We start from the raw sequence: 13,223 nt of genomic DNA, 5'->3' as shown, positions 1-13,223 counted from the left end.
CATTGACAGTCAATACTGAGTGCTCTTGTGGCCTGCCAACACAATGAGGAAAGAGGTCACTTAATGCCCTGACTGGAAATGGTGAAGAGTGAATTCTAAGTGAACTTAGATTGTTTTCGTGGAAACTTGTGCAAGATAGCACCCTCAACCAAAGCACTAATCTTAATTTCAAGCAGCGTGCTATCTCCATTTCAGCCACTCTAGTTCAACCATTTCACAGAGGTCTCATGCTTAATTGCCCTCCAGCATGTGACCCTGTAAAGAGGCCTTTTGTATTATCTTAACATCACACATGCAACCATCCCAATTCCACAAGAACGCTGCGATAGGGAGAAATAACCTCGTAACACACAACGAAACAGAGCAAGCAAGCCCCGTTTTCGCATGCACACGGCTTTTTCTTTCTGCATGCAGCATTCACTTTTCAAAAGTGCAAGTACAGCCACTGACATGTCGAAGCAACAAGATCACAAAGTCAGTGAGGTGCAAACTTGTCTCTACTTATGCCATATACACTTACTCCTCCCTTTCCCCAAAGTTACTCTCCCTCTCCCACTTCACCATCTTACTCTGCGAGGAGGTCAAGATAGTTTTGGGTAGTTGTTTCACCAGTACAGCTGCTTCAGTGGCTTTAAAACCAAGAGCTGAAACCCAGACAAGCCACTTGCAATTGTTATTTTAACTTGCTTAGGATAACGAGGTCTGTTTAATTTTCATATTTTTCTCCAAAGATCTGGCAACAATTGGGAATTCTGATATCAAGCTGCTTTTGCTGCCCACTGTTGATATTGCCCAAGAGTGTACTGCTTAAACCAGGTTTACAAAGTTCTTTGCTCTTACACTGAATTAATATTCAAGTATATTCTGAGTTTCAAGCTCTGGAGCGTTCAACTGCACGAATCTCATGGCTAGCCAAATTTGAGAGATGTCAGATTTGGTAACTCTTGATATTCTGTAAAAGTTGGTTATTTCAGTTCAGGATTTGACTACAGTTCCCAATAGAAAATTATCCTCACGCTATATTGACACTACATTATTGCCCCCAAGGTGTGCAAATACTGTCAATGCCACCTCACCAAAAATTGTCTGCCTTCTCTCCCTCAGGACAGACTTTCATATCCACAAGTACCACCTAAACCTGAGACGGAGTGTCAGCAGGCCATTTCACCTCGAGGGGCGTAATGCCCAAGCCCAACACTACATGCACTCAATGTCTACACTGAAAGAGCCAGTTAGGATCACTGGGTCAATCAAGTTCAGGGACCCAGGCTGGCCATTCACCTCTGTCATCTCAGGATTAACAAATCCGCGTCAACACATTCATTACTGTTCCAGCTCAGATTAGATTATTTGGTGCAGGTAAGGGTTTCAAGCAAGGGAAGGATGTGTGGAAGGATACGAGCTTTCTGGTTTATATGATAATGGCACATTACATAGTGCATTCATTCATTGAATCAAGGGGGAATGAAAGAGTTTCAGAGTGTTCTTTTCACTGGATATCCACTACATGCTCATTATGTATCCAGGCACGAGTTGGACAGGCAGCATTCCAAACTCATGAAGTTTAACACCAGTTACATCCGGATATTCTATAGCAAGTCTTTCTCTCACCCGAAGAACATAGCATTGCTCTTTGAGAAATTAAGTGGGAGGTTAGCTCCCCAGGGGCCACACATAAAGACATGCCAACGCCTAACACTCTTGTTAAACCTTTGAGATTATTGGGCTGCAAATGCACAAATAAATTGAGGAAACCAAACTCATTTTGCAATGTTTAAAACCCACACTTGACTTGTCTCAGGCAACAGAAATAGTGCCAACAACAGTGTACATAAAACATTGCACAATTGTGTAAGACAGGGGGATACGAAATAGACTGCACCAAACAAGACAGACGCTTAAAGGGCTGATGAGATTCAAAAACAGGTAAACCAAACTGACTGCAGCAAATGGACATTACAATCTAGCCTGTACCGCACTATAGGCAACCATTTCAATGGCTCATTTTTAGACTTGTCTGTCAAGACGTGAACTCAATGAATTGGCACAGATGATCTGTTGAACCAACAAAAAACTTGCTGGTCTTCCGAGCTCTAACTTTCTGGTAGTGCCTTGGACGGAGTAGTAGTTCACTGGGATCAACTTGAGCCGCTCACAAGAACTGCACTGGCCATACATTCATGCTTAGGCTAAAATATGCTTTCGCCAAGCAGCTCAAAAGCTGATCCCAAGGATTGTCTCATTCACAAATTATCTTAATTCAAATTGGTGCCTGGTTAGTTGAAATGCCTTTAATGGAAGTTCCTGATCTGATTTCTGGTGGTCCTCATGTTAAGAAAGAAAAAAATCACCCAAAGCTTCTCCTTGCTGCCCAGTCAGTTAAAATGGGATTGAAATATCCAGACAACAAATACACGAGGTAGGGTACGTTCACAAGGTATGAAAGCAGAGCATTAGTTCTGAGCATGCCCTCCACCTGCAGTGTCCGCCCGCACACGTCTACCTTGTTCAACGAGACCAACAGTCGCGCTGGCGGCAGCTGTCATTGTAGCTGGCGCAGTGGTCTGTCTGCCCACTGTTGGCGGGAATAAAAAGAAAGCAAGCAACATCAGCAAAACACACTCAGCACTGCTTAACCACACATTAAATTCATTTGAGGCAGCATACTGTGCCACATATCTCTATGAACGCGTCTAGAATTCTAATACATGTCTGCAGTCAGTTCAACTCTTGCATAAAAATCCCAATTTGGCAATATCTTTGACCACTGCATCTGGAACGATACACATGTATAACTGGTTCAGGCTCCAAATTAATTACAGTGGTTCAAAGGATTTCTCATACCATGGCCACAGAGTTTGACTGATTTTGTATCAACCATCCAAATCCAACAAGCCAGGCAGCCATGAGAGATCCCCAGTATCTGCCTCTTTTGCAATGTCACAGTATTAGACAGGGGCTTTATTCTCATTTTCTGGGGTTCAATTTTGAGACGTGCTGTCAGTGTAACTCTCAAGCTCTGTTGATCATTGATACAAATCCACAGCTAAACTGGGAACCACAGCATTATGGACAGATTATTATGGAATAAGTTGGAACAGATAATCAGGAATTGTATTTTCCTTCTAAAAGTTCAGTCAATCAGGGTAAATATGATGCAGAGCCTTATGAATTGAAGAGAAACAGTCAATGTGGAGACATCCTCCAGTTTCAGCGAACACCTCATTAACTCCACAAGTGGATCAAATTTTACCAACTTTACAAGCCAATGTCTGCAATCCTATCCTGCCTGAAAGCTGTTGTATTTCCTGCTTTTCTAGTACATCACTGAAGTTTGTTCACTTCCCTTCTTCCCTTGTCCAACACTATCCACATAAGCCCTTTCAACCAGGAGTACATCCCATTCTCACTCACAAGTTGCACAAAGACAGTCATCAATCCATTGAAACCCACCAGTACATCAGTAGCAGGAAAACCTTCGCTCCATTAACTAAAAGGAGATTCCAAATAGCTTGTCCAGCAAGTGCTATCATTCACATTGGAAAGACTTTTCTTCCCTGCTTTTCTGGCTGGTGGAGAGTGTGAACCTGGGCTTCAGGGAATGGTAGCACAGTTGATTACGTTACTAGACATATAATCTACAGGCCCAGACTAATGATCTGGAGACGCGTTCAAATCCTATTGTTACTTCAGGTCATTAAATAAATCTGGAATAAAAAGCTAGTTTCAGTAATGGTGACCATGTAACTACCTAACTGTCATAAAAATTCATCTGGTTCAGTAATGATCTTCATCAAAAAAAATTGCCATCTGCATCTGGTCTGGACTCCAGATCCACATCAACGTGACTGATTCTTAACTATCCTTTCAAATAGCCTAGCAAGCCACTCAATTATACCAAGACTGCTATGGGCACAGTAGGAATACCTTCACCACTGCAGCGGTTCCAACAGACAGAAAACCATCCTCTCAAGGCCATGTCGCGATGTGCAACAAACGCTGGCCTTGCCAGTGAAACCCACATGCTGTGAATTAATATAAAAAAATGTTTCTGTATCTTTTAACTCTGATTGCTGAGTAGGAATGCACACAGTCTGATGTGATCCAGGGTTGCTGCTGTTACAAGCTTCACGAGCAACAATGGGATGTTTCAGAACACAGGAGAGCGGTTTGGCTGTAGAGTTCCCTCTCCACCCTGAATTGGAAGGGATGAGAGAGGGAGTCTTAGCTACGCACCTCGGCTGCGCAACTGTGCTGAACACACTGCAGAGTGGAGAGGCAATAATGAAATAGAGTAACCGAAAGTGAAGGATAAACCAGCAGGAACTGACAAAGATGGATCATGAATTCCTCTCCAGGTGATTTTTTTATCAAAGGGACCACTGGCTTGAACAGATATTGACTAGATATGATTAATCAGGACAGTTAGGGATGGGTAATAAATGCTAGCCTTGCCTTGCCAGTAGTATTTTCATAATTAGATATTTACAGGGAGAACACAGGATGCTTTGGAGTAAACATGGTGTCCCTTATTAAGTCTTATCATAAGGGAGGAAAAGGAGTTGGACTTACAAAGGTCTGTCTAAACATGTGACATACGTTGCTTTGACAGTGAACAGCCTGTGTATAAATATAGGGAAGGAGGCAAGCCTAACTCAAGCTGCAGGAACAAGATGAAATGAATGCTACCTTATACTGAATAGGTCTAATGTCTGACAACCTCATGCTTAGTTGAAACATATTTCTGTAAATCGTAAAAGGAAGGTGGTGAACAATTGCACTTGGGAATATCGTGGAATGCTTACACTTTTGTTCTGATAGACTTCAAATACTTGCACATTTTCTTTCAAGTTATAAAGTCTGGCACACCAATCCTTGGTGCAATGATGTATCAACACTCACATAATGAGACGACAAGGAATCAACAAGTGGAAAACAGCCAAGGAAAACTCCAATAGCTTTCTCTCATGCGAAGGTTGAAAAAAATGTTCAGCTCCGCAGGTCATACGGTCAAAATGTACAAATTTGTTGTAAGGAATTTGAAAACAAAAGAATTATTGGGTGCATGATTTATGATGTGCTGAGATATGAGACTGTCTAAAATGATGTGGTATCATGCAAAAATATAGACTTCATAAAAGGTGAAAAGTGAGGCTGAAAATGCGGAGATACTGAGAAAAATGTGTACAAACTGTATTGCAGCTGGAAACTGGTAGGATATAACACTTTCTCCAAGTGTCAACATATGTGTTAAATAGCAATGATTTGGTTCTAGATCCACCTATTCCCATGTCTCTCTCTAGCTCCATACCTACCCCAGCCTAATATCCCTTGTCAAACTGCCTATTTCTCAGACTTTGGTCATGAGGGCACCTCCTTTTAACAAACCATTTGTAACAGAATCTGTAGACTCTTAAGCTGCCTGCAACCAATTCTCTGGGATTCTTTCCTTAAATCTCTCTCTCCCCCCTCACAGAAATTTAACAGAATGATACTTGGACTGTAAAGGTGAGATTATGAGAAGAGATAACAAACTACGGCTGTACGTGTTGGAATTTAGCAAGAATAGAAAAGGCCCAAATCTTCCAGACATTAAGGGGAACCGAGAGGGTAGCCAAAGAGAAACTATTTGGGAAGTCTATAAATGGGGGCAGAATCAATATGTTAGAGCCAGGCCTTTCAGAAGAAGTTACTAACAAGCAAAGGGCGGTAGTAGTTTGGTAATTTGTTCCGCAAATGGCAGTTAATGTTGGGTTGTATTAATTTTAAATCTGAGATTGAAAGATTTCTGTTAACCACAAGTATTAAGGGATGGTCACAAATCAGCCATAATCACACTGAGACAGGCTGATGGGCCAAGTGGCTTAGACCAGCTCCTAAATTCCTCCAAATCAATGGCCTGAATTTTTCAGGTGGCAGGGTCTCGCTTCCCACCATCCGAAGATTCTCCGCCAACTCCGAGTGCCCTGCAGCCATTTCAAGCTCGAATGAGCGTCAAGTGGCTGCAAGAAGGACCTGTGTTCCTCTCTTGGGAGCAAGTCTTGCCTTAGCTGCTGACCAATCAGACTGGCTGGCAGCTCTCCAGGCCCTGCAATGACAAGAGCTGCAGTGGACTGAATAGCAAGTGCATGAGGCCATGCGAGACTAAGTCCCAGCACCGGAGACCAAGCTAAGTTCAAGGGGTCCCAGGCGGGGAGGGTAGGGAAGGCCCAAAGGGGGAAATCAGGGCTGGGGTCGGGTGGGAGGAAGAGGGGGGTGGGGAGAGTCAGGGTCCACTGGCCACCGCATCTTAAGGGAGTTGGGAGTTGTGGGGGGGGGGGGGGGGGGTGGTGTCCGCCTTCAGAAAGGGGATTCTGATGGAGGCAACCCCACTCGTGCCCAAGATCTAAGTCTGTTGATTTCCAGGTTTCTCTCACACGAAGTCAGTCCTCCTGCCAGCCTAAAATTGAGGCTGGGTGGGGAATAGCCAATAATTGGCCACTTAAGGGCCTCAATTGGCAAAGGGCAGGCCCATCCTGAAGGCTTGCCCGCCCCAGCATAAAATCGCTGTGTGGTCGGGGCAGGTGGGAACCCGTAGGGAATCCCGTTCATTCAACTTCATGCCACCCCCCTTACCCTAAAACCTACTGGTAGGGGGAGTGTGAAATTCTGGCCTATCTTTCGGTCACCAACTCCTCAGTTCTCCTTCCCCTGCTCAACATCCAGTTTAAACCTCTGTTTAAAGTGTTGACTACTACAAGCTTTAGCTTCCATTTTAACTGTGCATTGTACCAGCTTTTATGCTGTGGGTTATGCTGGGGCAACATTTTTGTCTCGTGTAAAAAGCAATTGCTTGAGGTTATCTCGGCTACAAATGACCCAAGCTCCTATCACAAGTCTTTCTGCTCCTGGTTTTGCAATGAAGCTTCACATCAAAACCACAGTTATAAATTTAATGGAAGGAATTGGTCAAATGGCTGTGGGATTAATGAAGGAATTGGCTGTTTTGAAAACAAAGGGTTTCTATTAAACCAACCTGAGAAGTTCCGTGTTGCTAACATAGTAGTAAGGATGGCACCCTGGATGGGAGAGAAGGAAAATGTCAGCCAACGGAAATAATTTAAAATATCACATCACAATCTGATTCAAGCAATTTTCACAACCTCAATTTGGCCCAAAGCCAATTAAATAATTTTCAAATGTGGCCTCTGTTTCCGTGTAGGAAATGCAACATCCAATTTGCACACACAAACTCTCACAAACAGATGATAAATGACCAGATCATTAGTTTGAGTAGTGTTATTCGATGGATAAATCTTGTCGGGACACTGAGGAGAACATCCATACTCTTCTTCAAATAGTGCCACAGGATAATATCCACCCAGGGGGAAGTTGGGGCCTCATTTTAAGATCTTGTCTAAAAGGCGGCCCCCACCCTCAACAGTGCAGCAGTTCCCTGGTACTATTAGCCTATTAGCATGCTATTAGCATGCTCTAAGTCTCTGGAGTAATGCTAAAATTCATGACTTTCTGACTCAAGAGGTGAGAGTGCTACCCACTCTTAGCCAGGGCCGACTCTTGAACTTGGATTTGGAATTAGCAGCAATGGACCGAAGCTATCAAGTCTGGTTAACAGTAGTCACTTATTCATTTAACACCCACGAAGGATATGCAATTTATATTATTTTTACTCCAGTTAATTCCTTTTTAAATAAAGCAAGTTAGCAGTTAGGAAATGAAACACAGTGGGCAAATTCATTGTTTTGTGATATATGAACTTCTGGGGTCATCCAAGGCTGAACATTGTCCCATTGAATGGTCTTTCCAAAACATCATCACATCACAGTATATAATTGATGGTGCATGATACACTTTAACAGGTACAAGAAGGTATTCTGAAAATCTCTTGTGTTTCTTTAGTCTGCCATGTACAAATGAGTTTGTATTTTGCAAAAAATATTTTTGGAGTATTGTCTAATTATAAGAAATGTGTAACCTTCAAAAATTGATTAATGTGCAATCTTCTGGGATTTTCCCCAAATAGCAATCTTAGTTTGATTTTTGTGCTGAGATTTTGTAATTCAGCTTCACGTATCTATTTGTAATCTGAACTCTCAATCACTAAAATTATTTTTACTTTGATTTGTAGTCATGTAGTATGTGATGTCAGTCTTGGCTCACTGGTAGCACTCTCACCTTAAGAGTCATAAGGTCATGAGTTGAAGTCTAACTCCACATAATTTGTCACATAATCTAAAGCAACACTCCCTGTGCAGTACTGTGCAAGTGCTGCATTTTCAGAGGCACCACTTCTTCAATAAACTGTTCGACTGAGGCATTGTCAGCCCTCTTGAGGTGGATGTTAAATATCCCATGGTAATATTTGAAGAAGAGCATGGTTCTTCAAGTATATTGGCCAATATTGATCCTCCCCAAAGGGAAACAAAAAACAACAATTTCAGATGTGATCAGCAAGGTTATTATGATGAAAGATTGACCAGATATGTTAACTCTGTTTCTCTCTCCACAGATGCTGAGAATTTCCAGCATTCTGTATTGGTTTTTTTTGTCCAAGACTAATTAATTGTTGCAGATTGAGAAGCTTCTGAAAGACAATATTCTGGACCTAAGGGGTCCAAGCTCTGGAGAGCGTTCAGCTTCTCTGGGGTTTTGCTCCCAAAAAGTCTGAGTGATTTGATAGAAATATTTAATACTGAAGATTTGAAACACACAGAGATCATCAAAAGCAATGCTCTTAGTTTCACATTAAGGAGGCAAGAAAAGGAAAATTCAGGAAATCTTTTTTTAGTGAAATATAGAGAAACAGGCAGACCAGACCAATAGTGAGGTTGGGTAGGCGGGAATTATGACCAAATTCAAAAAAAGGAAACTGGACAAGTTCTTCATAATAGAAGGGACTGAGGGTTATTTGACTTCAGGGGTTCATTGAGGCAATCTCATGAGTGGGTGAATGGATCAATAATCTGTCTGGAAACTGTGCACTAGGGCAAGTCTCCTTTTCGAGCTCAGATCCAAAGGAGAAGAAAACAATCTGAACATTTTGAAATCTGTGACCACGACACTCAACGCACCAAGAATTCCACAAATAGGATACAAGCTTCCCAAGTGGCCCGAGGCACAGCCTCTGCAGCGCTGACTGTAATATTGTCTTTCTTACCTTGAGTTTTCGCCTGGCATTGAATTTCTTCAAACACTCCACAGTCTCTTGGCGGTGCATCATAGATGCAACAGTGGATCGTTGCTGAAAGTGAACAAAACATTTAATTTCAAAAAGGATTTTTTTTCTAGATCATTCCTTGCTTCAATTACTGTGAATACATTTCCCCATTCGTTCCCCAGCCCATTAAAAACACAGGTGGTCTTAGTACAGTTTCTATATTAACTAGCTATGCCATGCTTTCTTGGAGTGAGAACCGGGCATCATCAGAATGTAATTCACTTCTTCATAGCCCTTTCAATCTGGAACACTTGATCACCGTCCTGGAGAGAGGAGTTGCTATGTGGACAACCCACATCAAATATAGCAATAGCAGAAGATGTAGGCAGACAAAAATCTACCAGTCACCTCAATAACATTAGTGAAACGGTTAAGTCCAACCAACTTTCTTTTGTAAATACATTGCCGGGTGTGAAGTTCCTGCCTTCTAATTTGTAGGACTAGCCACGGTATAAACTGGATGCACAAAATGTTTCCAGGCAATGATGAAAGCTGAAACCACTCTTCCATTTCCTAAGCAATGCGAGTAGGTGAACACTTACACAGACCCAGGGGTGTTTCAGAGCCTCAGTGGCAGTAATACGTTTGGCAGGGTTAATTGTCAGCATCTGGTTGATGAGATTCTTGGCCTCTGGAGTAACTGTGTCCCACTCAGGGGAAGGAAACTAGGAGGAAGAGAAAAACAGAGATAAAGACAGAGAACTTGCAAGAAATGGCGTATATTTTACACACAAGTTCATTAGATCTTATTTCTGCTCACATTTGTTTCTTTCACATATTAAGTGGAGGTGGGAGTCATCCCTCCTTTGGTCAGTACTAGGTATGGTTTCATTTCTAGTTTAAAATAAATGGGTTAAGAAAATATTTTCAAAGACTGCACCAAGTCCCATTCACCCATCACCTCTCTGCTCGTTAACCTACAATGGCTCCGAGTTAAGCAACACCCAATTTCAAAATGCTCGTTTTCAAATTCCTCCATGGCCTCACTTCTTCTTATCTCTGCTATTTCGTCCATTCCCACAACCTTGAAAGATATTTGCACTTTACTCATTTTGGTCAGGGTCTCGAGTATCTCTAATTTTAATTGCTCAACCATTGGTGTACGGAATCCATAGGATTCCATGGCCCTACGCTCAGAAATTCCCTCCTATACCTCCCCCATCTCTTTCTTCCTTTAAGACCATCCTTCAAATTTACCTCTTGGCCTAAGCATTTGGTCATCTTCCCTAATATCTCCTAATGTAAAATTTTGCTCTTAACACTCCTGTGAAGTGCCTTTGGGCCTGTTATTGTGTTAAAGGTGCTACGAAGATACAAGTGGTTGCATTAACCAATGCCATAGAAAATTCATCTATCATAAAAGGGATCACAACGTCAAACCCAATGGTATAAAACATGATCTCCTTCAGTTTGTGGTGATTTATACTGCTCCAATACATTGAATGGCCACTTGTTTTTTCTATTCATTCACGGGATGTGGGCTTCACTGGCTGGGCCAGCATTTGTTACCCATTCCTAGTTCCCTTTGAGAAGGTGGTGGTGAGCTGTCTTCTTGAACTGCTGCAGTCCATGTGGTGTAGGTACACCCACAGTGCTGTTAGGGAAGGTGTTCCAGGATTTTGACCCAGCGACAGTGAAGGAACGGTGATATATTTCCAAGTCAAGATGGTGAATGACTTGGAGGGGAACTTCCAGGTGGTGGTTTTTTCATCTATCTGCTGCCCTTGTCCATCTAGATGGTAGTGGAAGGTGCTGTCGAAGGAGCCTTGGTGAATTCCTGCAGTGCATCTTGTAGATAGTACACACTGCTGCTACTGTGCGTCGGTGGAGGGAGTGAATGTTTGTGGATGACCAAAAGCTGGATGACCAAAAAAACGCACAAAATAAGATAAAATGTGCTTTACTTTTGTTATTATCTGTATATTCACTATTTGAAAGACATGAATTACTTGTGGTACAATCTATCCCTTGCAACCAGTGCGGTTACTGACAACTGTCAGATCATTGCTCAGTGACATGTAAGAGGGCTGCAATTTATTTCTGTGTAATAATTTGTAAAAACTGGTTTGCAGCTTTAGACTTCTCTATTCTCCGATAAAGTGGAACCAAAGCTGTTGCTGCCAGTAACTAATAAGTAAAGAGATACTGCTCGTCAACTTACACTTGATCCACCATCAACTTATTTTTTTCAACTAGTAAGTTCCTACTGAATCAAGGCTCGGACCCAGACCCACACTTAGTCGATTATCAAATGACCAACTAGTCAGAGAGGACAGATCAGCAGGATGTCCTTTTGGGTTTAGTTTGCTCCACTAGCAGCCTGCCTGGCAATGTGAACAAACTGGCCTTCTGTGACAGACTTTATCAGGCAAGATAGTCCACAGCATTTTCAATGATTGAGCGGTCAACACAAAACATTGATGGGAGCTGGAAAAGTAGAGCCACCATTGGGGACCAGCATTCTTCGCACTTCAGCTCCAGAAAATGTTTAAGCACGTGTATTTGGTGAACCGAGCTGGTAAAGTAATGGGAAATTCATCAGATCTCTGTGGTAGCAAGACGTGCAGGTTGAACCAACTCAGTGCAAGTGGTTTGCTTCTGCATGCTCAGGGGAAACCCAAGCCCAAGGTCCTCCATGTCTATCTGTGTTATCTGTGGAATTATGAGAGTGGGAAACGTGAACTTTTAATAAGGAGGACTTATCTCTGGAAAGGCAGTATTTATCGTCCATCCGGTTGGGCTGGAGTCACACATGGGCCAGCTGGATCTATCCAGCACAAAAAACCAGTTCAATTTTGCAAACTGCTATCTCGGTCCATGTTTGGGGAAGGGGTGGCACCCCACTGTCTTATACTCTTGGGAGGGGCAGTGCAATGTCAGGATCTTGCGTAAAAGTCAACGGGCAACATTGATGGAAAGGAATTATTAAGGTGTTCCACTTTGGTATTAAGCTGGTCAAATCAAGTTACTTTCATATACGTACATCGTAAGCGCCAGCCTTGATCTGCTGATAGAGCTTGTGCTGGTCTTCATCCCAGAAAGGTGGGTAGCCAACAAGCAAGATGTACAGAATAACTCCTACAAAAAAAGAGGACAAACAGGCAAATGCATTTCAATTGATAAGCAGCTCTGAATTTTTCATACAAGGTTTAAACCAAAGGTGAATATTTAATCCACAGACATTCACAATTTTAACAGATGTACATTTATAATTTCTGAAACCTAAATACTATAATAGCCCATCTCGATCTTTTCCTTTCTTTCTGTCACAATTACACACAAATATCCCATCAAGCTGCTGGTTTACTGGATGGAGCGTGAGCCTTGGGATCTAATGCACATTTGGGTGGAACCGAGGTCAAATTTTATATAGAAGTACAACTGGTTGTGTTCTGTATTCTCTAAATCTGTGTTAACACCACTGTAGCTTTCTGTTTTGGAGAAACTTTACTAGACCTCAGTACTTAAGTGAAATGATTCACAGGCAGAAAATTGGGAGGAGCAGTTTATTACTTAGTGCTCCCCAGAGTTAAAGTTCTGGGGGTAGAGATGATAAATGGTCAAGCTTCTATAGTTGAGGACTGTGATGTGCAAAATGGCCCTGCAATGGCTAGAAGACAGCATTTGTTATAGAAGGGAGAAGAGGACTGGATATGGGTAAATTCATATTCTTCCATTCTCAGTACTCTGGATGATTCCTTTTGCCCCAAGGCTATTCTGCCTCTCCTGACACAGAACTAACAGACTGATTCGGTTTGAGGGAGTGTCATGACAGAAAAATGAATACCAGAAGAACTGTTTACTTCAAGGGTTAATGGTCTCAGGTTATTTCCATTGGTGGCAATGGCATAAAGTTTGATTTGTATGTGGGACCTAATTCCATTCTGAGTCTGAGAAAGGGCCTACCTCTGGCCGCTATTTTCCCATTAACATCTGTGACACATTTCCCACAAGCGACAAATGAGGTGGTACACAAAAAACACTCTCCAATATTTTCCTCTTCATT

The 13,223-nt window shown here is 42.2% G+C and overlaps 1 protein-coding gene across 50 annotated transcripts in view; it reads right to left on the bottom strand.

Annotated features, from left to right (window-relative positions):
* The window catches only part of LOC144694882 (calcium/calmodulin-dependent protein kinase type II subunit beta-like), a 248,380-nt gene that overhangs the window by 76,832 nt on the left and 158,325 nt on the right, over window positions 1–13,223 (bottom strand). For 20 of the 50 annotated variants that reach the window (XM_078565550.1, XM_078565560.1, XM_078565569.1 and 17 more), the window contains exons 9-13: window positions 12,201–12,295; window positions 9,760–9,882; window positions 9,158–9,241; window positions 7,016–7,058; window positions 2,504–2,575 (exon numbers count right to left, since the gene is read on the bottom strand). In XM_078565550.1, the coding sequence (XP_078421676.1) occupies window positions 2,504–2,575; window positions 7,016–7,058; window positions 9,158–9,241; window positions 9,760–9,882; window positions 12,201–12,295 (417 nt within the window). Of the gene's footprint in view, window positions 1–2,476; window positions 2,576–7,015; window positions 7,059–9,157; window positions 9,242–9,759; window positions 9,883–12,200; window positions 12,296–13,223 lie in introns of all 50 variants that reach the window. The other 30 variants (XM_078565546.1, XM_078565562.1, XM_078565579.1 and 27 more) reach the window with 2 other exon arrangements.

The sequence above is a fragment of the Cetorhinus maximus genome, chromosome 20 (genome assembly GCF_964194155.1).
Source record: "Cetorhinus maximus chromosome 20, sCetMax3.hap1.1, whole genome shotgun sequence".
Lineage (NCBI taxonomy): Eukaryota > Metazoa > Chordata > Chondrichthyes > Lamniformes > Cetorhinidae > Cetorhinus > Cetorhinus maximus.
The sequence above is the reverse complement of the archived record's forward strand: the minus strand, read 5'-3'. Positions and strand labels throughout refer to the sequence as shown.